General features: G+C 41.1%; 1 protein-coding gene across 7 annotated transcripts in view; it reads right to left on the minus strand.

The window, feature by feature from the left end:
• Positions 1–923: 923 nt before the first annotated feature.
• Positions 924–22,738, minus strand: part of kif16ba (kinesin family member 16Ba) — a 33,036-nt gene continuing 11,221 nt past the window's right edge. Inside the window, exons 6-28 of one of the 7 annotated variants that reach the window (XM_042432396.1) lie at positions 22,585–22,694; positions 21,057–21,199; positions 19,494–19,662; positions 18,016–18,147; positions 17,729–17,904; positions 16,811–16,876; positions 16,313–16,372; positions 15,858–15,977; positions 15,251–15,302; positions 14,204–14,341; positions 13,752–13,834; positions 12,869–12,957; positions 11,716–11,748; positions 11,244–11,297; positions 9,354–10,703; positions 9,056–9,211; positions 8,805–8,910; positions 7,485–7,532; positions 7,094–7,141; positions 3,072–3,194; positions 2,870–2,959; positions 1,867–1,950; positions 924–1,738 (exon numbers count right to left, since the gene is read on the minus strand). In XM_042432396.1, the coding sequence (XP_042288330.1) occupies positions 1,577–1,738; positions 1,867–1,950; positions 2,870–2,959; positions 3,072–3,194; positions 7,094–7,141; positions 7,485–7,532; positions 8,805–8,910; positions 9,056–9,211; positions 9,354–10,703; positions 11,244–11,297; positions 11,716–11,748; positions 12,869–12,957; positions 13,752–13,834; positions 14,204–14,341; positions 15,251–15,302; positions 15,858–15,977; positions 16,313–16,372; positions 16,811–16,876; positions 17,729–17,904; positions 18,016–18,147; positions 19,494–19,662; positions 21,057–21,199; positions 22,585–22,694 (3,592 nt within the window). In that variant the 3' untranslated portion in view covers positions 924–1,576. Of the gene's footprint in view, positions 1,739–1,866; positions 1,951–2,869; positions 2,960–3,071; positions 3,195–3,383; positions 6,143–7,093; positions 7,142–7,484; positions 7,533–8,804; positions 8,911–9,055; positions 9,212–9,353; positions 10,704–11,243; positions 11,298–11,715; positions 11,749–12,868; positions 12,958–13,751; positions 13,835–14,203; positions 14,342–15,250; positions 15,303–15,857; positions 15,978–16,312; positions 16,373–16,810; positions 16,877–17,728; positions 17,905–18,015; positions 18,148–19,493; positions 19,663–21,056; positions 21,200–22,584; positions 22,695–22,738 lie in introns of those variants that run through there. The other 6 variants (XM_042432397.1, XM_042432407.1, XM_042432392.1 and 3 more) reach the window with 6 other exon arrangements.

Raw genomic sequence — 22,738 nt, forward strand, 5'->3', positions numbered from 1 at the left:
TGACATCTAAAAATCACAAGTTCAGTTCAGTCACTTTTCTGTGTTACAGCCCAGACTGTGTAAGTCAGATGTAGTTTTGCAATAAAATGTTTTCTTAGTGCATCTTTGAGTAACAGAGATTCTCCATGTTGTCATTCCAAACATTCATCAGTACGATAGCCTGGTTTTATGGAGTTTTACTGTCTTGTCTGGTTATTTTGAAGGACCTTTGAGACCTGTCTGCTTATAAAGTTACTGGCAAGCTGCTAACAACAGTCTCTCTAACTGCCCTGGAGTCACAGAAAAGACTAGTTTGGATTATTTTTTACTGCTCTATTGCTCTGTGATGCTGAGGTTCAGTCACTGTGGGAATCAAGTGTTAAAAAGACCAGTGTGAAGGATTAAGTGGGATCTGGCGGTGAGGTTACAGATGTCAACCAACTGAATACTCTTCCCCTCACCCTCCCCTTCCAAAGTGTGTAGGAGAACCTTCGGTGGTCCTCTCTAGAGCCGGTGTTTGGTTTCGAAACATGGCGGTGCAACATAATGGGCTCCGTGGAAGAGGATCCGCTCCACATGTAGATGTAAAGGGCTCATTCTAAGGTAAGGTAGTTTCATGGGATTCAGTCATGTATATTATATTCCATTTCTGCCAAGTTGGTTCCACTAGATGCCACTAAATCTTACACGCTGGTCCTTTTAACACCTTGATCTGTTCTCTGACATGAAGAAATGAAAGTCCAGGGTCCATCCTGTGATCGAACTACAGCTGCATCCAATGATTATTTCCATCATTGATGAAGTTGTCTTTGCTTTTTGACTAATCGATTAATTGTTTATTCTAGAAAAATTGTCAGAAAATAGTGAAAAAATGCCCGTCGTAGTTTCCCAGAGTCCAAGGTTGAGTCTTTAAATGTCTTGTTCTATCAGAGCGACAGTCCGAAATCCAAAGATATTTACTTCACAATGATATAAAAGAAAAGAAAACAGAACTTCTTCATATTTAAGAAGCTGAAACAAGGGAATGTTTGACACTCTTTAAACTATTTTCAGGATAAACTGACCTTAAATTTCTGTAGTTTGTTTGATCTCAATGCAATTTAGTAAACCCACTGAGCTGCACAGGGAATCGAACCCACAACCCTGGCAGTGATAGTGTTTGTTTCTAACTAGTGTCGTATAGTGAGGAGGTGCCATAAATATCACAGCTGCATGTGAATATATTTAATATAGCTGTTTATCGGCTGAATGTGTAGCATGCCTTCGTGCCAAACAAACTGAGAAAACTGAAGTATAGAGTTGTACTGTTATAGAAAATGAAAACATTGATTATGATGAAATTAAACTCCTTAAACAGAGTGCTGGATTTCCTACCTCTACGTTCATGATTAAGCTTCCACGTGGACTTAGAGCTGAACAGCACTTTGAGACATTTGTCTCAAGAGAGGAAACTGACCTGCAAGTTTTCCCTCTTCTGACCTACTGAGGTGATTCTCCCAGGATCAGGCCTGAGGAAAAGGCACCAAGCAGCTTTTTGTTTTGGTATCGAGAAAACATCTGTGCTGAACACCGTCCTCTGACGCTACACAGTCAAGAGTCAGCCGGTGCCGTGGCTGCTGTACTCGAAGACGCCCTTCTTGAAGAATGGCGAGAACTCACAAATGGCGTGTTTGGACAGGTGGAAACCGCTGTCTGCGTCGACTCTGAGAGGAGAGCAGGACGACGACAGCATCACCCGGAACAAGTTCCTCAGATAACGCTGCAAGAAACAAGTTAACAGCAAAAGTCACTTCCAGGTCTGAAAAACACAGTTTCATAAAGTGAATGTGTATTTCTACGATTTGTTGTTATTTGTGCAAATAAAATAAAAATAATAAAATGTCTTGCCTCCAAATGATTCCGCCGTTCAGCAACCATCCGCTCGTCCCTGTTTCCAAACAGTTTCTTCGGAGGAAACTCTAAAGCTGCCAGCTGGAAAGGAGCCCAAGACATCACATTAACTTTAACTATTATTTCACTTTTTGCTTAAGTGAAGTATGCTAATGAGCCAATTTTTGGGTCGTTTAAGGATAAAACCCACAACTAGTCCTCAGTCAAGTTTCTCAACAGACAACATGTTAAAAACTAAAAGAATCTCTTTAAAGTGCAACTTGGAGTATGTGTTTGATAGGCAGCAGCTGGCAGGCTACCAATGCTACACCATAGAAAACGGAGACAAAGTAAAGAAACTGCTGTAGCTACAAGTCTTGGACAGACAGCGTGTCACTAACAGGGATTTTGCAGGGTAACAACCAAACCAGCATCTAACGGGTTCAAAGTGACATTTACAGGTATGTTTACATGGTGTTTAATGTGCTGAAGCTGAGCAGCTAATTAGCTACCTAGCTGCTAAACTGACGTTAGCGGTGCACTTTTCCCTGGTGAATGTTTGGTTGCTTGTTCAACAAGCTGCAAGACAAGACGTGTGTTCATGTTGTTAAGTTAGATAAGAAGGAGACTTTAGAAGGAAAGCTAATGTGGGTTGTTGTTCAGAGACTGTGGCTATTGTGTTGTGTAGCAGGAGGCTATCAGGCTCAGTGTGACCATCTGCTCTGAATGTGATTGAACGCCACATTATCACTTTATGCAAGATTTGATGTGCGGTTTGGAAATAAGAACTCCAGCTATGTAGACAGATGACGGAACAATATTTCCTTGAAATAATGTAAAACTAGAGGGCACAATCATGAAATCAAAGAAATTAAAATATAATTTTCTCCATTTTGGTTTCTGACTTTTTCTCAAAGGGGAACACAGGACAAGTGATTTACAGAGCAGAAATGTTGCTGCAGCAGACAAAAAATGCACTTTAAGTTCAGATGGACTTTACTCTTGGATCAAAATGTCTCACCTCTGGATATTTCAATTTGAGGCTTTTATGCATTTCCCGGAAGCGGCTGTAACGTCTGAACACTGTCCATGTTTCGTCCACCACAGTGATCTGATAGAGAAGGGATGTAAAGGTCTTTTTTCATTGTAGCTTGACTCCACAGAAGAAATTACTTTTAAGTACCTCAAGAACTCTTCTTAGTTTAGTGCTCAGAAAAACTCACCTTCACCTCGAACTCGAAGTGCTCGTCCTTCCCCTGCCCGCGGAGAACGTAGCGGGGAATGCTAATTTTAACGGGCTCCTGGAGGCTGTCAGAGCTCGTCCCAAGAGGACGAGACACCAAGTGCTACAGAGGAAGCCATCAGGAGAAAGGAAAAAGAGACAGGAAAAGACAAGAAAAAGAGGTGGAGAGTAAAGTGTTGACAAGAAATTATAATAATTGTCATCAATCAATTTCTGAACTTGATTTCTGCAGAAATTGAGAATTATTTACTATGATTAACAAATAAAATGAGACAATAAAATACAAACTTCATTCTTTATTATTCTGTTTATTAACAGTTTCTCACTGTATAAAATTATAAGGCACATTAAATATGACGTCTTCAAGTACACACTAAACATATTTCATGTGTAATCGTTCCACATCATGACAAGTCTTCCCATTTTCTTTAAGTTATCAAATGACAGTAGTTTTTATTAAAGTGTGACTGCAAAATTATGATCTGTGCAATTAAGTGACACATTCTCACTGTTCTCAATATATAAGATCAAAATTCAAACGAGAATAAACAAGAATTGTCAACATGACTAAAATGGTAAATGGAAAAAGATGTGTAACTTTCACAAATACATTCATTTAGCATTTCTTCCATTAATTATGAAAACATATAAATCAGAGAAATTACAAGAGATTATAGTTAACATATGACAACATGGCCAGTGCTTCCTCATCTCAAAAGACAATCTTTAGGATTTTATAGCAAACTGACTAAATCAAACATTTAAATTTGAATAACAGATTGAAAAGTTTAAAAAATGTTTAAAAATATTTTCAGACCTTTTTCTTTTAAGTCTCTTTTTCTTTGGTACGATGATTAATCACCTTTTCAGACAATATCTTGGAGCTCTTTTTTCTGTCAAATGGTGATATTAGCTTATTTAACACATCCTTAAAATAAATAAGGTGTCTCCCTGATAATGTATTTTGAAGAAGACAACAGTGAAACACTTTAGGAAGCTGGTAAGTATCATTAGACTGTTAATGAATTCAGGTGATTTCGCCTCTAGGTGTTAAACTCAGGTAGAGAGATGATGAATCACGATCACAGCTTCTGAGGTACAACTGAAACACAACTTCCAGGAATCGCACTGATCACTGTGATCAGAGGCGGGTGGCACTGGGCTGGACTCCACCTTTTCTTTTTGAGTTTGTGGCTTGAGAGTCGTAAAAACAATATCCACCACCAGGCAGTTGTCGATCTGCCTCACTAGCAGGCATCTGATGTCTGAACGCTTGCGCAGTTCGAGTCCCTGAAACTGGGGCTGGACTGGGACCAGGCTGGAGCCCCGTGGCACTGGGTGAAAAACAGCATCCTCCCGAAGAAGAGCTACATGAGTGTCTGTCAGGAGGAACTGGAAGATGGTGTCCTGATGTACACGGGTGGAGTTCTTGACCTTGACACTGGTGTAAAGGAGGGGACAGATACCAGCCAGGGAAGGTTTGTTAGGACCATCCATGTTCCCATGGACAATGTAAAGCAGGTCTGCAAGGACTCGCTTGAATCTGGAGGTGATGTGAAGGCCGTTGTCCAGGATGATGTCAGGAACTCTGGCTGTCCAATCAAGAGAGAGGACCATGAGGTCATCACTGAGCAATGGGTGCCCTTCAGTCCCTTCAGAGAACTTTTCAGGAGCGAGAGCCTTCAGTAAAGCCTTGCAGAGCTCCTGGGTAAGCTCTTTGCTGTGGGTGAAGACTGCCAAGACGGTGTCTTCAGTGCAGCCAATTAGGCGGACGTGCTGCCCTGCCAAGCTAATCTGCACCTTCATGATCTCAGGGAGATTAAAACGGTGAAAAATAGCTAAGGTGTCCTCAGAATCTGTTCCAGCTGAGACTACTGTTATCTCCTTTTCTGACAAAAGCAAGCACCCAGGTTTTGGGATGGGTTGCTTAATGTTAGCAGTTTTTAGCCAGAAGATACTAAGTAGTTTTCCAACTTGCGTTTGAGGATCCAGAGATTCCAACTTTTCTAGCATCTTCTGTGATGAAAATGACTGTAGCTGAGACAAAGCTGGTGGCAGCTGTACCAGCCTTTGATGAAACACCTCAGGGCTTGTGTGTTTAAGAGAGGACACAGAACCCTCGGGCCATCTGGTGACGCCTGGGATCACAGACATGTCGCAATTCTGAGGAGGACTAGGGGTGCAATCCTTCACCAAATTCACCAAGCTGACTTTGTTTTCTGCAACGACGCAGGGTTCTGGCTCTGGTTTAAGCTGCATTCTATGAAACAGTGGCAGCTCTTTGGACATCATAGTCACATACTGAGACAGAACAACCTTCATTTCATCCACTCGAACATTTTGAATGATGTCCCGTGTGTCCTGTAGCCTTCTACCCGCATCTTTGTAAGCTTCAGAAAGCTTTCCAGCAAAGTACCCAAAAACATTGCTCCTGTTGGCTTCAACTTTATCAGCTCCTGTCTCTTGTTTAAGCTGACCATTTACTGATTCATTTGACTTCAGTTTAAAATTGATGTGACTTTTGACAGAGATCTTTGTTGTTTCATCACGGGAAAGCTCTGCCTCCGCCACTATCCCAGGGTCACATTTTTGGTGTTGGACCTTTTCCTTGGAGCAAGAATAAGAGGATCCACTCACAAACAACTCTTTCCCTTTATTTTCAACCTTTTTATCATCAGGAACACACCAGGCAGAATTGTTTCTTCTTTCGTCAGTGATATTCTCGTTTTCATCAAAATTGTTGCTTTTTGAAAAGGCGGACCCACACTCTTTGAGTCCAATGTCACAATGATCAACTTCAGAAACAGCTTGGCCCACTACTCCCGGATGCGCATTCACTTCTTTTCGCCACCAATTATTTCTGTCACCTTCTTTGTAAAGCACTTCCTCTTTTTCAGTCGAGACTTCAGCTGTGGATACCACTTTTTCTCCTTCATGAATCTTTAAGAGGTATTTCTCTGGTTCTTCTGACGTGTTTTCCTGGACGTTAGAAGAAGAGTTTGCCTCAAACTCCGGGGCATGCAGGAAGCTAGGCCACAACCCGCAGGCTCTCTGTGTGCACAAGGGGGGAGTCTATGACTACATCATCAAGAAGGACGCGAAGGCTCTTTGAATTATACTGAAGTCCTTAATCCACCCCAATGAGAATTACATTTCTTCCATCACCAGGTGCCCAGGTGAGATGTAAGTGATTAAAAATTAAACAGTGTGAAGAGGTTTCACATGCAAATTAGGTGCAAAACTACTCACAACTTCTTTATAAAAACATTTAAATCCAATCAACCATGGAAAAAATAGCATTTGCAAACTATTCTCATGATAATCTTGGTGACAAGATGGATGGCGTTTACAGAACTCCTTATTTTGGTTCTGTCCCAAACTCCACCCATCTTGCACCTTATTAGAAAAAAGAAAAAAGTATCTGCAAATAGTATTTTACCCATGTTTGATTCCATGTTGTTTGAAATGCAGGACTGTGAGTTGAAATATTACATTTTTGATCATTTTAAGTTTTTTTTTTTTCATCTCGTTCCATGCATCAGTTTGCTATCATCCTATGGAAGAGAATGAGCATCCTTTCCTTGCTTCTTTCCAAAATGCAAAATGCAAGATTACACCTGACTGTAACATCCAGAGTTGCATAACTTTTAAGACTTGCAGAACTTTTAAATTTGCCCTTTCTGCCCAAATAAAACTGGAGTGACTGATTTTGGTGATTGTTTGTCAAATTATTAAACAAAATCAGTACATTCCAGTGTTTGGCAACTCTGAAGAAAAAAAGGAAGGAAAACCCATTCACCATTTCCTTGAAAACACATTTCATTTCTGGAATTATGAGGAATCATGTTTTGATTTTTCTGATGTTATTTTTTAACCATGCACATGAGTAATAGGCACATTTTTACAATAATCCACTTCCATTCTAAATTTGTAGCAGGGTTACAGATCTTTAATGAATGATCATTTAATTGTAATAATCCCAAAACAAGATCCTGGTCTTACCTCATATTTAAACCTCCTTGGATTAATGTTTTGCAGCTTTTCATCATCCTGAAAACAGTAAAACTAAACATCAGTGGGTGATCTCAGTTTTTTAATTTAAACCAAATATTCTTAATCTGTAAAATAACAAGCAGATATTTTTATTAATAATCAAAAGTTGTAAATTATACTTCATGATGGCAGGGGAAAAAAAGCGACAAATAAGACAAAATCGGGACAAATAAGGAAAACCAGGTGCATAAAAACCCAATTAAAAGAATTACTAGCCAAACTGATCAGGAAAAGTGTGATTGATTGTGTTGCTCCATAACCAGAACTGGGAGAATCATGCAGATTAGAGGGCAGGGAAAGTCTCATTGTGACATACAGAGCATGTGGATCCTGGTCTTACCTCATCTGTTAATCTAACAGAGCTACAGTCGCTAACTTCCTCCTCCTCCTGCAGGGTTAAAGAGCTAAATATCAGTTCTACACAGAGAGGGATGTATTTACTCACAATCTGTTACTGGACCTGGTGGATTCATTTATTCACTCTGAAAAAACCTGTTTCCATAAATTGTCAAATATGAGCAATGTTCTTCATTTAACTCGAGAGAACCAGGCCTCAGTTTGGACAGATTGCAGTCTTGATTATTTTTTTGAGACCTGGAGCCAGTTGCAGCAGCTGTTCTGAAGTTCTAATTTATCCTCGTTATAACGTCAGTGTTTACCAAGTGCAGATTTATGCATCACTAAATTAAAAGCGGGTGCACCACACAAACTAGTTCTTATGTAAAGATGAGTTGTTTATATATAAAATTTACAGCTACTTACCGGCAGGTGGAACTGTCGTGTTAGCTAGCTGAATGAACCAACTGACAAAGCTAATGTTAGCATGCTAATATCTGACACATTTAGATTGAACAGTAAAGGATAGATATGTTGACAATATTCCATATTACCTCTGACACTTTACATTTCACAGAAAAAAAACCTCAAATTACAAAACGTTATGCCAATAATGTTCAACTAAATGACCAAATAGCATTGGTTAGCTTAGCATAATGAGATATTTCCCTCTCACTTTAAACTGCGTGAATACTACCATACAGATATACACATATTTCTCCAGGTATGCAAAATGAAATAAAACAAAGTCAAACCTACACTCACAAAGGATTGGCAGTTAAGTTTGTTTTATCCTGTGGATCCTAAAACTGACATTTTTGGAAGTTATGTTATAGCTCATGATGCTACAGTCACTTCCTGTTTACATAGGTAGTTGTTTCTTATTGGACAGCGTTACAGATGTTTTCTAGCAACCGATTTACACATTACTTAAGAAATGTCTTAGCTAGTAAACTTAAGATTTAATTGTAGAAGCCAATTTTTGAGATCAACTAGCTAGTAGTTACTAAGAACTTAGGAAGGACTTTATGCACAAACTGACTGATTAATATATGAACAGCTGGTGCAACACAGCCCTGGCTTTTACGCAAGTATTTCAAAAGACATCTCCCAGAGGTTGACAGGTTTATTGATCAATACTTATGACTCAACAATTACTGTGTTAGAACCTGCTGAGCACCACAACTCCACATCATCAAGAGTCAGAGGAGCCTGGCTGTACTGAGTCAATAAAGGTCAGTAAACACAGCCGGTTTGGATGTTAAATCAAATAAATGAGCAGGACATTAATGAGGTTTGTTTGAAGTGTGCAGACTAGACTTACCCTAAGAGATTCACAGGACAGAGACAGATCCATGTTGCTGCTGCCGTTGAGAAGATTCAGCTTGCGTAACCTTCGCTGCACTTCCTCTTCAATGTATGCATTTATCCTGTTACAAACACCAAAGACACAAAATAATGAGCTGACTAAGACTAAAAAGGTTGATGAAAAGAACCCTCTGAAACTGCTTAAGTTAGAGTTAATATTGGTGGGAAACTGGTAGCAGCAGTAAAGGTCAAGGTCAGGTGTTGTACCTGTCGTCTGACAGCGGCAGCAGCGTGTTCAGACTCTGGATGTGGCTGACCGGTGAGCTGTGACCCGTCTTGTCGTCGTTGCTGTTGGAGTGAGTCCTGGAGTTTTCTTCCCCTTCATTGATCCTTTGCCTTAACTTCTGGATCTCTCGTTCCACTCTGGAGATGAAAAAAAAAAACACAAGATTAGGAGCTTTATTGTTGCCACGGCCCTACGACAAAAAGTGCACAAAGATACAGATATATGGTTTCATTCAAATAAGGATTTCTGTTAACGAGATCTTAAAAAACTCATGCTGACCTCTGCTGGTCCAGGTCGGCGCCCGTCCTCTGGTTCCTGAGGACCGAGGTCTTGTGTCTCTGCTCCTCGGTGTCGGGCTCCAGGGAGACGCTGCGCCTCAGGGCCGAGTGCCTCCTCTCCAGCCGGGCCACCGCCTGCTCCATCGCCTCCCTCTGCTGCTTCTCCTTCGACTCCAGGATCTCCTTCTCCTTCCTCCTCACCTTCTCCTCCTGCCGGGCCACATTGGCCGTGAACTCGTAGGTCTCCTGGAGCTGTTGGAGCTGCTGAGCGCTGTGCCAGTGGAGGTTCAGCTTCTCCTCTTTGTCCTCCAGCTCCTTCTCCACCTGGTACAGAGTGTTGTCCAGTCCCGGCGGACTGTCGCAGTTCCCGTTGCTGCCTCCGCCGCTGCGCTCCAGCATCTCCACGGCTCTCTGCTTCTCCTCGGCCAGCGCTGGGAGGAGGCCGTCAGCCAGGCTGGCCAGCTGCCGCTCCTTAAACTGCAGTCTGTGCTCCGCCTGTTTGACCAGCTGCTCCTCCTGGCAGACCGTTGTAGCGTCCTGCGCCCCCTTCTCCTGCGTCTCTTTCAGCTGCTGTTGGTGCTCTTTGAGGCCATGGCCGAGGAGCAGCAGAGTAGCTCGCTCGGCAGCTACCTCCTTCTCCAGGCGCTCCCTCTGCTGTTGGAGCCCCTCCTCCAGTTGGCCCAGCTCCTTCACCTGAGCGGCCTTAAAGTCCGTGTAGCGGGTCTGGGCGGATTTCGCTTCCTCGCCGGCTCCCTCCACATCCGGCCGCTGTCCAGCCTCTTTGGCACGCAGGAGCGCCTCTCTGATCTCGGCCAGCGCTCGGCGCTCCTCCTCTAGGCGGCGGGTGTCCTCCCGGGTTAGCAAGGTGGTGGCCGCCTCATGTTTCTCCCTCAGCTGCTCCTCCAGCCTCCCCACCAGGCTCAGCTGTTCCCGCTCCTGCTCCTCCAGCCGCCGCCGCTCTGTCTCCAGACGCACCTTCTGCTCCTCACGCTCCTTCTTCAGCTTCTCCAGCTCGCGGTAGATCTCCGTCTGCTCCGCAGCCTCCTGCTGCCGCCTCAGCTCCTCGTCCTGTTCCTCCTCTGCTTCGCCCTCCTCCTGCTGTTTCTGCTGCGGGAGGTCCATCCCCTGGATGTCAGAGCGTCTCTCCTCCTCAAAGCGCTCCTTCTCGGCCAGGAAGTCGCGCAGGCGGCTCTCGATGTCTTGGCTGCGGCGACGGAGGCTTTCCTCCTGGCGCATGATCCGCTGATGCACCTCCTCAGACTCCTTCCTCTGGCTCTCCACCTCCTGCTGGAGGCGCTCCAGCTCCGCCTTCTCAATCTGCTGCTTCGCCTCCATCTCCTTGATCAGCCTCCTTCAGCAACACACACACACACACACACACACACACACACACACACACACACACACACACACACACACGTGGGTTAAAACATACTTAATTAGGCAATTTAAGCTCAAGAGGGTTAAATGAGGAGAGTTTACTCATATTTGTTCCCAAATAAAAAAATGTTTATGGGAACAATTGAAAGTTTTGTTCATAGATGTTTCTGTTTTTTATAATTATCTTGGTTTGAACAGCATTTCTCAGAGGAACAGTCTCCTGATTTCAATGTGTCAGATACATATTCAGTCAAACTTTTAATATCTGGTTTTCAGGTTGTGAATATTAATTAGACTGTCACAAAAACCAGTTTCTGCCTTCTCATCATCTGAATATTAAGTGTGCGTCTTTGTAGTTATTTCTAACTTTAGTCACTTAAAAAGTGTTGTCAAACCTAACTAGATTAGAAACAAATCAAATTTAATTAACAGATTCAGATTCTGACACGATACCATTTTATTAATTCCTAACTATAAGTGTGGAATTAAGAGAAGATATCGACTTCTGCACCTTTTCATCTCCAGTTTCTCCAGCTCTTCTCTCTGCTGTCTCTCAAACTCCAACCTGGAAAGTCAAAAACATCCTTTAGTCTCATTAGAAAAAGAACACACACACACACACACACACACACACACACACACACACACACACACACACACACACACACACACAAGGATTCAACACTATGACTAGTTAATAAGTGAAAGCAGCAGTCAGACACAGGTTGAAATGACAGGTTTCAAATGAAATGACAGGCGACGTGACAAAAAAAAAAAAAAAAAGAAGCAATGACAAGCTTTCTACTCTCAGACGTCAAACGGAGACAGAAGCAGCAAGATGACGTGCAAAATAATAATAATAATAATAATAATAACAAAAAACAGACAATGAGGGTTCAGGTTGAGAGACTGGACGGGTCAACACACGTCTTTTTGTGTCAAAAACAAGACAGTTAAGACAGGAAGTGGACAGCTGAGTCTACCTGAGGAAGACGGGGCCCTTCTCAGTGAAGAGACTGTCAACAGGACAGGGTGGACAGTTAATTCCAGCAGGTTTGAACCACAAACTGTGTACAGATGACTGGAAACTACGTGCTTGATATTCGAACAAAAACCGCACTGCTGTTTACAGACAGCGTTCGGCATAAACAACAGTAGAAGAAGAAGAACGAGTTCAAAACAACACCACAGTCGATAAATCTGCTTACATTGTTAAGATATGAAAAAAAACACTAGATTTGATTTTAATTAATATATTTTCGCAGTTACAGTTAGCTAGTTTAGTAAAAGTGGTTCCCAACCTAGGGGTCGGGCCCCTCCAAAGGGTCAGCGGATAAATCTGAGGGGTCGTGAGATGATTAATGGGAGAGGAAAGACCTCTTTTTTACCTCTTTGGGCCTCAAACTGTTATTTATTTGAAACCGTGTGAGAAGTTTAGACGGTAAACGTCTCTTTGGTGGATCTGAGGACAACTCAGACACCTGAAACATGATAAAGAGACACGACTACACACTGGTTTTTGTAAGGAGTCAAAGGCCAGAAAGGTTGAGAACCACTGGTTTAATCTTTAACAATGTGTCACATGTGTTTTACTACTACAACTGTCAAATAAATGTAGTGGAATAAACGTATAAAATAACAAAAAATGGAAATACTCTAATAGTATAAATACCTCAAAACTGTAGTTTAGAACAGTATTTGGCTATTTTCCACCACTGTGAGAAACTTCTAACTGGACAGAATAACAAACAATAAAAAGTGTTTCTCCTGCTATAAAGAGGAAAAGATGCAGTTTGTATTATGAGGTCTGTTCTGGATTTATCTCAGTGTAATAAAAACAGGAGAAACAGGAAATTCACTAGTAAAGTTTAAGTTTCTCAACTGTTTACTGGCTGAATCCATGTATCGTCTTCTTCATGCTCTTTGTTATCACCTTGAACTGAGAAATATTTTGTTCTGCTTTATTAAATCTCACCTACAGTACTTAGATTAACTGATCAGATCAGCAGCAGCTGATAAACGAAGGAGGAGTCGTAGAGTCTTGAGGGAGTTTTGATGCAGGAGGGAGATGCACTGCAGGGGACTGAGCTGATCATCACATGCGGTAAGTTTCTCTGTGTGTATCTACCGACTCACCCGGGGTTGTAGAGCATCACAGTGGAGAGGTTTTCACAGGATTTGGACAGATCGGTCATGGAGAGGCTGAAGGAGGAGAGCAGGCCGCTCTGAGGAGACAAAAACACTGAAAAGGTCATCTGAGAGGACGTCCACACTACGTCTGTCCAGACTAAAACTGAGCTTTTCCAAAACAATGACTCAAGTTGCTCAGTGAGGGTCTGCGGCTGAACGGCAGTAAAGTTAAGAAGGATTTTGTCGACTTAAATGTCAATATAGCTGCAGAGCTGATGTGTTTATGTTGATTTTGTCAGATGTGCCGCGATTATAAAATAACGATTTTGTCACCACAGTGCAGCAGCTTGAGAAAGACTGCTGGGTTAACATGTTGTGTTTATGAGACACAATGAAATCATTATTTTATACTCCTGTTGTCTGACAACGGAAACAGAAAAATATGTAAATGAGAACAACTATATTGTGAATTTGACTGCAGTTTGACAGTGATGACAGAGAGCAAGAGGAGACTGAACGGAGGTTTAACAGACTTAAAGTTGTTGTCATTAAGCTATGTTTATGTTGATTTTGTCAGATATTGTTGTGAGCATAAAATCAGTTAGTTAGTCGGGCTGATTGTCCTACTCTGTACCAGATGTTGGTGTGAATCAATTTTGTTGTTTGCCAACTGAAAAGAGGACCCAGTAGATGAGATTTTGCTGTTTTATGTTGTTTAGGTGTTTAACTTTGGGCAGAAGTCTCTACTAAAACGACCTGGAAACACTAGTGTGAACGCAAGATGTTTTTACACAAAAACAGCAATTTAAAAATGAGTGTCGATGTCTGAGAGCAGCTTCAGTCCGATCTTCAGGTCCTGTAAACGACAGACGTTTGGCTGCAGTCTCACCTTTCGTTTCTCTCTCAGCTTGGCCGCCTCCTTCGGATGGTTGAACCGGAACATGTTGGTTCTGCCGAGCAGAATAACAGCACCTGGACCGCAACGCAACAAACGTGAGCAACACACATGGAAAAATGCAGATGACGGCCCCTTTCCTACCAAAGAGTTCCAGTAACTATGGAACCAGAGGAGCTGTTATCTAAAAATCACACACGGAGGCGGCATTATGTCGGCATAATGACAGATCTTCTTTACTGCTATAATGTGGTATCTCTGTATATAATAGCCTTATGTTTGACAAATCAGCGATGGTCAGTCTGCAAACCCCGCCCCTAAAGTTCCAAAACCTCCCCGGACCAGACTCTGTTTGGGAACTACATTTAGTCCCAGGTTCCTGTGGTGGAAAAGCCCTAAAAAAACAAATGACAAGCTGTCAGAGGTGTCAGATTTCCTTTCCTCACCTTGGTTGAGCTGCGACGGCTCCGTCACCTGAACGCCGTTAACTGAACACTGAGCTCCGCCGAGCGGCACCAGAGTCACCGTCCCGTTCTTGTTCTCAAACATACAGTGTTCACTCTCCAGGTCCAGACCGTGCAGGACTGCAGGAGGAAACCGCCCAAAAACAAGATCAAATTCTGCACATTAAATGTTATATTTGACATAATTTATGGAGTTCCTGTATAAAAGAAGATAAAAACTTCTTACAAGAAAGCTGTTTATCAAAGTTACATTTAAGAGAACATTGAAGGTCATGAAGTGATTCTGTTTGTCAGAAACCGCAGAAACAATTAAGCTGTTTGTATTTTATTTATGACTCCTTATATAAAATCGACTGGTAAATGAGCCTTGTTTGATACTAAAACTCTGCATTAGATGAACTCATAACACTAACAGTTACATTTTCATACATTCCTACATTTTCCACACTGACAGTATCAGATATTCTCAGCTTTTCACTGAAACTCTTGTTTGAAATATTCAAACCCAAGATGCTGCACCATTCCATCAAATGGAGATAATCACATTCATCCTGCCAACATTGGTATTGTTGGAAACTTTCAAATCTCCACTAGAATTTAAAATGAAGCTTTATGGATTTGAACAACGTTTGTAAAGTTGGAGCCGGTCGGTCCAGGTATCATCGGATAACTCGTAATTCATTTGTAATTCAAAAACTAAAAAACGGTAAATCTGTTATTTGTTTCAAAACAAAAAAACGTTTTTGGTGTCAGAATCAAATAACAAAAAAACCAATCAAACCCGGCCCGTTGTTGGTTTTATCTCTTACTTTACTTTGCTCCACTCTTACCCCGGCAAAACCAGTACGTTGGCATGGCTACGCGTCAGTGTCGACTTAAAATGACGTTAGATTCAGGCGGATACGTTGGTCTCTTGTGATTGGTTAGGGGAAAATCAAATCCTCCCTCTGATAGAAGGCAAGGATTTATAAAGGTTTCAAACCTTTTTTTCCCACCGTGCAGCCTCATATGACAAATAGATTTACTCACTGATGTCCTGCTCTGTGGACGCGTCCTCTCTGCCCACATATGTCCGTCCCTCCTGAAGGTGGAAGAAAAAAGTATAGAAATCATTCGCAAACAGAAAGACACACAAAACACAGGAAACCTCATCCTGCTCAGATATAATCAGTTTAACCCTTTCATGCATGAATTATGATAACCTCAGTCAGGATTTTTATTCCTCTTTAGGCATGAAAACATCAAATCAATACTTGGAAATTTTAACAGTTGTATTACTCCTCAGTTGTTACTTGATGTTACAAAGTTTTATTTACCTGCAAGGTGTCTATTACAATAGAAGGACTGGCAATATGTTCCTGAGCTGTGGAGCATTTGTGTTGCACTTACAAAGGCTGGCCACTGGATGGCAGCGTATGGGACGACACACCAGAGTCCACTGTGTTGGCTGATGTGCAACTATACCATTAAAACCCCATGCATATATATATAAGAAAACAACTTTTGAATAGCTGACCACTACGCATGAAAGGGTTAAATATCACTTTCTTACATCCAGAGAGAACACTGATGTTCTCCGGTTTAAATCATGTATCAAGTTGGTTAAAGACTCTTTAAGGATGCAGTAAAGTCTGACCTTCAGGTGGTAAAGGATGATGCCGGTGCTGAGGAGGTCGTCGTCGATGCCGATGAGGTGAGGCAGCTCAGAGTCCAACACCACACCGATCCCTTCTTTCCTCAGAGCAAGAGTCTCCTCCTGCAGGCACAAGGTTGCATTTTTAATTCACCGTACAAGGATTTTATGCAGAGTGACAAAGTTTTAGAACTTTAAAATGCAGCTGTGCTCAAAGGAAAATGATCAGTCAGGTGTTAATCTGCATTTTGCTTCAAAAATAGTAAAAGTTTTCTCATTTAGTCTTCTCTCTTAGCACATAAAAACATTGTGTAAGTGCGGAATACAAGCAGCGTTTTACTCTCAGCACCTCCACAGCAGTTGTTAGTTTCTCTTCAGTCGTCTCAGGATCGATCGTGAACAAAACAGCGATGATCATGAAATAAACACAGAAGATGAAACAAGACATGTGCTTTCACCTTGAGGATGTTCTGAGTCTCGTTCCATTTGTTGGTCCACTCTTTCGTCAGCTCCAGAACCTGCAAACACAAATTAATACGAATCAACAGAAACCATCAGAAACGACTGAAACATAGACATAAAACTCTCCACTTGTTAATCAACACCTGCAGCCTTCTGCAGCATTTTCAAATATAAAAACACTATTTTCAGCTCACTGAAATATTTGTCTGTCTACTCTGAAATCTACTTTGGCTGTTTTCCTGCAAAAACACTCCTGGGATGATTGAGTTTTTCTAAATCTTCTAAAAAAAAACTTGAATTCTTAATATTTGAGATGATAAAAGGCTGATTTAACTGCTGAATATAAGATTTGAGTCTATAAAAACCAGCATGTAAAGACAAAGTCATTACCAGGAAACCATTTAGTTTAATTTACAGAGTTGTAGTTTTCTTCTCAGCCATACAGGTTAAACTGGTGTGAACATTAACGTGAGAACATCGAACATCAGACTCACTCGGGCTTCGTTCTGGTGCAGTTTCTCCTCCATACTCAGAGCGGTGGGCGAATCCAGCAGAGCAATCTGACAAATAAACACAAACAGTCAACAAACACTTTCATTGGATTGTTTTCTTAGTGACTTTCAACAGTAGCAGCAGCGTCAGTACAGTTACAGTCTAGGTTTAATCGTCTAGTGCAGACATGTATGGAAGTTATAGAGAGGAAAGAACAGCATTATTTTTATATTTGAGAAGTCTTTGTTTAGAGTGTTTTACCTTCTAACTGACTGTTTAGAGTTTTAAAATTCAGACTTTGTTCCATCTTCCATTAAGATTTTAAACAGCAGCAGTTAAATGCCATGTTGGTTAAACTTTATGCACTTTATAAATCAGGTTTTCTGTTGTACGTGCAAAACAAAAGTTGTTGGTTTTACGTTGAACATGCAATGTGCAAAACTACTGCAATATTATTTTACTGGTTTTATAAGTTGTACTGGATTTTTTTAATCAATTTCGTTGGTGTTATTGTGTGTTTTATTATGTATGAATGATTGTAAGGATGTAAGTATGTCTGCAGATGAATGTTTGAGCTCTTGAAAAAAAAAATCCCTTATGGGACAATATCTTATGTTACAGATAAAAGAGGAAACCACAATAAAAATATGATAAAAAATAATTAAACTTACATTAAATAAGTAAAATTAATTGAAGTCAGTTTTCTTAGAAACAGGAAGTCCAACTAGTTGTAACGTTTACATTCTTATTTAGGTCCTTCAATTTTTAGACTACCAGGACGCCTTTAAATAATGTTCAGTCAACATTTGAAGGAAGAGAAACAGATTCTGGTGAAGACGCTCCGCTTCTGACACGCTCCCGGTGGAATCCCGGGGTAACTCTACTTCACCATATACGTGTATTTTGTTTGTTTTGTTTACCTGGTTGCCCTGAACCAGCAGAGCTTTCAGTCTGGCGATCTCAGCCCGCAGTTCTCTGATCAGCCTGACGTTGGAGTCCTCGTTGATGTAGGGCTTGTTGATGATGTTCTTGGCTCGGTTGGCGTAGCGCAGAGTGCTGAGCGTCTCGCCGTAGTTCACGTCAGCGGGGGAAACGGCTGCGATGAAAAGAGATTATAAATTAATTACATCCAGTACATATGTTGCTGTTTTTTTTGTTTTTTTTTAAATATCTGTAATGATGTTTTGATATTTGCTTTGCTGCTCACTGGCGATCATGATGGTCTTGGAGTTGCCGCCCAGACTGTCCTTCAGCAGCCACGTTAACACTGAGTCTCTGTAGGGAACAAACACTGACTTCTTCTTCAGATTGGTGTTCACCGCGTCCTGCGTCATGTCAGCTGGAAACAGGAAATAGATCTTTCATTTAGCCGGAATAACTCAATAACTATAAAATCCACTGACATGATCCATGAACACTTAACGACAGAAAGATGCTCAAATTATCTTCTCTTTACTGGTAGAAAACCAGTTTACTTCCTGTTACACATACATTAAAGGAGACATATTCTGCTTCCTGTGATTTTCTGTTATTTATATCCTGTTATGATGTCAGATATTAAACATGGCCAAAGCTCCGAAACCTGAGCTTAACGTATGTAGAAGTTAAAAGTCAGAACTGCAGCCTGCTCCGAACGCTTCGTTTGCAACATTTTTTTCTACCCAGCCAACGAGCTGACGTCGCACATGCTCGTAAACAGCCGTCTGTTCTGTAGCCTTGGTTGCTAAGGTGGTTGCTAAGGTGTTTCCGGATGTTTCAGATGTGATTCAGCACCAACATGATGTACGGATGGATTTGAGAAGTTGACATTTGTGAGTAGAGAAGGAGAAAAAGAAGTGAAATCCTGCTACTATAGTTTGTTTACAAAACTTCCTGAAGCTGACCAATCAGAACAGAGTGGGCTCATCAGGAGGCGGGGCCTTAAAGAGACAGGAGCTAAAACGGCCTGTTTCAGACAGAGGCTGAACTGAGGGGCTGCATAAAGGACCAGTAGAAGATAAATAAGGAGTTTTTAACTGGAAATCATACAAAGATATTCCAGTAGAGCCCCAGAATATAAATATAGAGCTGGAAATGTGCAGAATATGTCACTTTTAAAGTGGTTGCTTTACCTACAGAGTTACAACATTGTGTTCATTATTTTCCTGAACACATTTTTAGTTCTGAGTTAAATAAAACTCTAAAACCGCATTTATTTTACAGCTGCAACAATAAGACAGTCAATCAATTAATCAATTAGTTGGTCGACAGAAAATTAATGTGCAACTATTTTAATAATCGCCTTTTTTTTTTTAGCAAAAATTCCAAAAACGTCCGGGTTTCAGCTTCTCTTTGTCCAACATGATGTTAATCTGATTTCTATGGGTTTTGGACTGTTGGTCAAACAAAACAAAACATATGAAGACGTCAGTTTAACTCCGATATTATAACAGGCACCACTGACAGCTTCACGTTTAGCTTCATTTTGGGATCATGTACAGTATGAATAATGAGCTGCCTCTCCACCTTGGTTCTCAAAGTGAGGTCTTGGGCCCCACAGAGGCCCTGAGTTTCAGTTTTTGTTTCCAGGAGGTTTCAGACACGTGAGATCTTTAATTTCATCACAACATAATGTAGAAGTCTGAAGCTTCTCATCACGTTTCCTTCACGTTACAGTTAATCCATGTGTGTTTGTTTGTTTCTGACCTAGAGCGGAGATGACGTTGCCCAGGGTGACCAGTGACTTGTTGATGTTGCCTCCTTCTTTCAGTCGGACGCCGGTCGCTCCGGTGGCGTCGGCTCGCTCGCTGCCGGCCAGATCGACCAGGTGGATCTTACTGACCGTCTCACTGGGCATCTCTGCATCGAACTTAGCCTGACAGAGGGTGTAAATATAATCATTTATTAAATGTTTACTTTGTACTGTCAATTTCTTCATGTGGATCCTGTTTATGTTCATATTAGGATTCATGATACATCAACTACAGCAACACAGAATCGTTACTTCCTCACTGGTAAAAATCAACAACTAAACACTGCAGGACGTTCAGGTGGCAGCCGCCTGCACTGACAGGAACAGTGGTCGAGGAGAAGCCGGGATGTATCGATCTGTGGAGTAAATACGATAAAAGTGCTGCGTTGATGCCGGGAAACACGACACCAGCATATCACACGCATCAACCCGTGATGATACAAGTCGAGATGCTGTCAGTGTGCCGGCTTACAAAGAAAACAAAGAAAACAAAGACTGCTGTTGTTTCGATGCCACCAGTGTTTTGCCTTCATCTAATCTTTAGAAACAGTCGTAACATTTCCAATTTTACACAAATATTCAGGCAGATATCAAACATTTTCAGCCAAAACTGAAGAGACAATAGTTCCTGTAAGTGGAGTTACAATAGACTATCTGTCTCTTCTTCTGTGGTGTTCATGACAGTTTTTACTCACTATTTCTGACCTAGAGCGGAGATTTCATGTTCCTTTGCCAGCTCACCATTGTCAAATGAATTTACTGTAATGTTAAAACCTGCACTACAGTTGTTAATATTGTTGTTCTTGTTAGAGGATTGATTAGCAAGAAGAACATTTTATAAATTGCCAATATGCTGTCATGTGATGACACCACTCAGACTATAAATATTATTTTGTTTCCATCCAAATGTACCTCAAATTTTAGCCAAATTTCCAGAAAAATCAGCAAAAGAAAATGTGAATTAATGTGTTTCCATCCACTGCTGATGTGTGAATATCAGCAGATAAACAGCAGGTGGCGCTGATTCTCCAGTCGGTGCCGTTAAACCGTCGCAGAAGAAGAGGAAAAAACGAGAAGACGTCATTAAAAGAGCGACAGTCAAAGCTCAAATGATGGGAAACATGATGGAAATATGACATTTCTGTTAGTTTCATGTGTTCATTTGAGGAAGGTTACAGTCTCCTCATCATCGCTCCACACAGATCTGATGTTTTCAGCTCTTCAGTGACGTTTGAGTCACATGACTCATGATGTCATAATTTATTCACTCAATTGTTTACATTTGATTTTTAACCACACAGCTACTGTTACACCTCAGTCAAGTATAAGAAAATTTTTGCAATATTTCACCTGGTTTTTTTTATTTTAATTTTCGCCGTTTCCAGCGTTCGGAGCTCGAGCTTTAACATTTGAGTGTTTGATACTCTAGCGTTGACGTCAAGGTGCCTCCACAGACCAAAACAAACCGTCTCTGCAGAAATCTACTAAACTTCTGAAGCCAGTAAGTTACCGCAGACCTGTGTGAAGTTGATGGTGAAGATGGCGTGCGAACGGCTGCTGACGTCGTTCATGCCGGTGCTGGCGGTGGTGCGGTTGATGTTTCCGGCCTCCATCAGCTCCTCTACGTCGCTGTAGTTCTGCACCAGGTGTTTGGACAGATCTGAGATCAGGAGGGAAGGAAGACAGGAAGTCAACACGTGAAACATTTTATCTGGGGACATTCTTGTCTATTGATTAAAGGCCAAATCACCACATTACACAATTACATACATATGATTTTAAGATGAAATATTTTAATCTGCTGTAAACACAAAACATCTGAGATTTTCATTACACCTGGCAAGCACAGTAAGACTTGAACTGAGCTGAAACCAGCAGGTACTGAAACTGATGTTTTTTAGGGACCGAGCCCAAAAGGGCGAGGACCTTATTGTTTTTCGTGTGTTTGTTTGTTTGTTTCTTTCTTTCTTTCTTTCTTTCTTTCTTTATTATTACGCCACTTAAACCCTAAATTTGACCCTCTAAACATGCTCAAAAACTCACCAAATTTGGCACGCACATCAGTTCTGGTAAAAAATTTGATAAAATGTAAAAATTAACCCCTAAAGTGCCAAAATGTGCTCTCTAGCGCCACCTATGTAACAAAATGGCTGCCACGGCCCGTAGGAATGTCGTCGAGAGATCAAACCAAAATTCAATTATTTGTCTCATCAAGACCTACAAATCATACACTGGCACCCCTGAACCAAATTCCAACAGGAAGTCCGAAATTAGCTTTTAAAAATAAGACTTTGCCACAATTTTGTAAATTCAAGATTTGTAGGTCAAAGTCTCGTGACTCATTTAAAGTTCAAATGAAGTTTGTATCTAAAACTATGTGGAAGCAGTAAATGTTCAAAAAGGTGTGGGTTCACTCACACTCTCCATTCAAATATATGAGTATTTTTCTGTGTCCAGCTGCAGTTACTTATTGTCTCTACACACCTGACAGTACACATGTCAATCAAACTTTCAAAATAAAAGCACACCACACTTGTAAGAAATATCCCTCATTTTTAAAAAGCAAAATGATCTGATCCCGACGGGCCAGAGTGCGAGGTCCTGACCAACGCTCCTTGTAGCTTTAATTTTATATATTGATTCATCCACAGCTTATTTTCTTTAATTAATCAATTAATCTATAAAACGCCTGCTATAATTTCTCAGAGCTTTAGATTCCTTAAGTTTCAGATCTTAACATTTCAGAAGCTGCAAACAAATGTTGAAATTTGTTTGCAGCTTCTCATGTTGACATTTTCCTTTGAAACAAATGACTAAAACAATTATTTTATTATCAAAATAGTTGCCAATTAATTTTCTGCCAATCAACTAATCGATTAATTGACTAATCATTGCAGCTCCAGAAACCAGGCGACATGAAAAGCTGGACTTTATACAAAATAACACCTGAACCAACTCCAGAAGACTAAAAAAACATTAAAATAAGGAAACAAAATGTTGAAAATAAAACAAAACTCCGGCACCGTTTTGTCTGGATGTTCTCACCTTCGACATACGGTCCGTCTTTCGGATGCTCCCTGACTCTCAGGTTGTAGGTCTGAGTGGATTTCCTCCTCAGCAGGTCCCTCACCCTCTCGTTGTAGATCTCCAGGTAGCTGAAAAACCAGCAGAAAACATGTCATCAATCCCAACTTTACTG

Source organism: Thunnus maccoyii, chromosome 2 (genome assembly GCF_910596095.1).
Source record: "Thunnus maccoyii chromosome 2, fThuMac1.1, whole genome shotgun sequence".
Lineage (NCBI taxonomy): Eukaryota > Metazoa > Chordata > Actinopteri > Scombriformes > Scombridae > Thunnus > Thunnus maccoyii.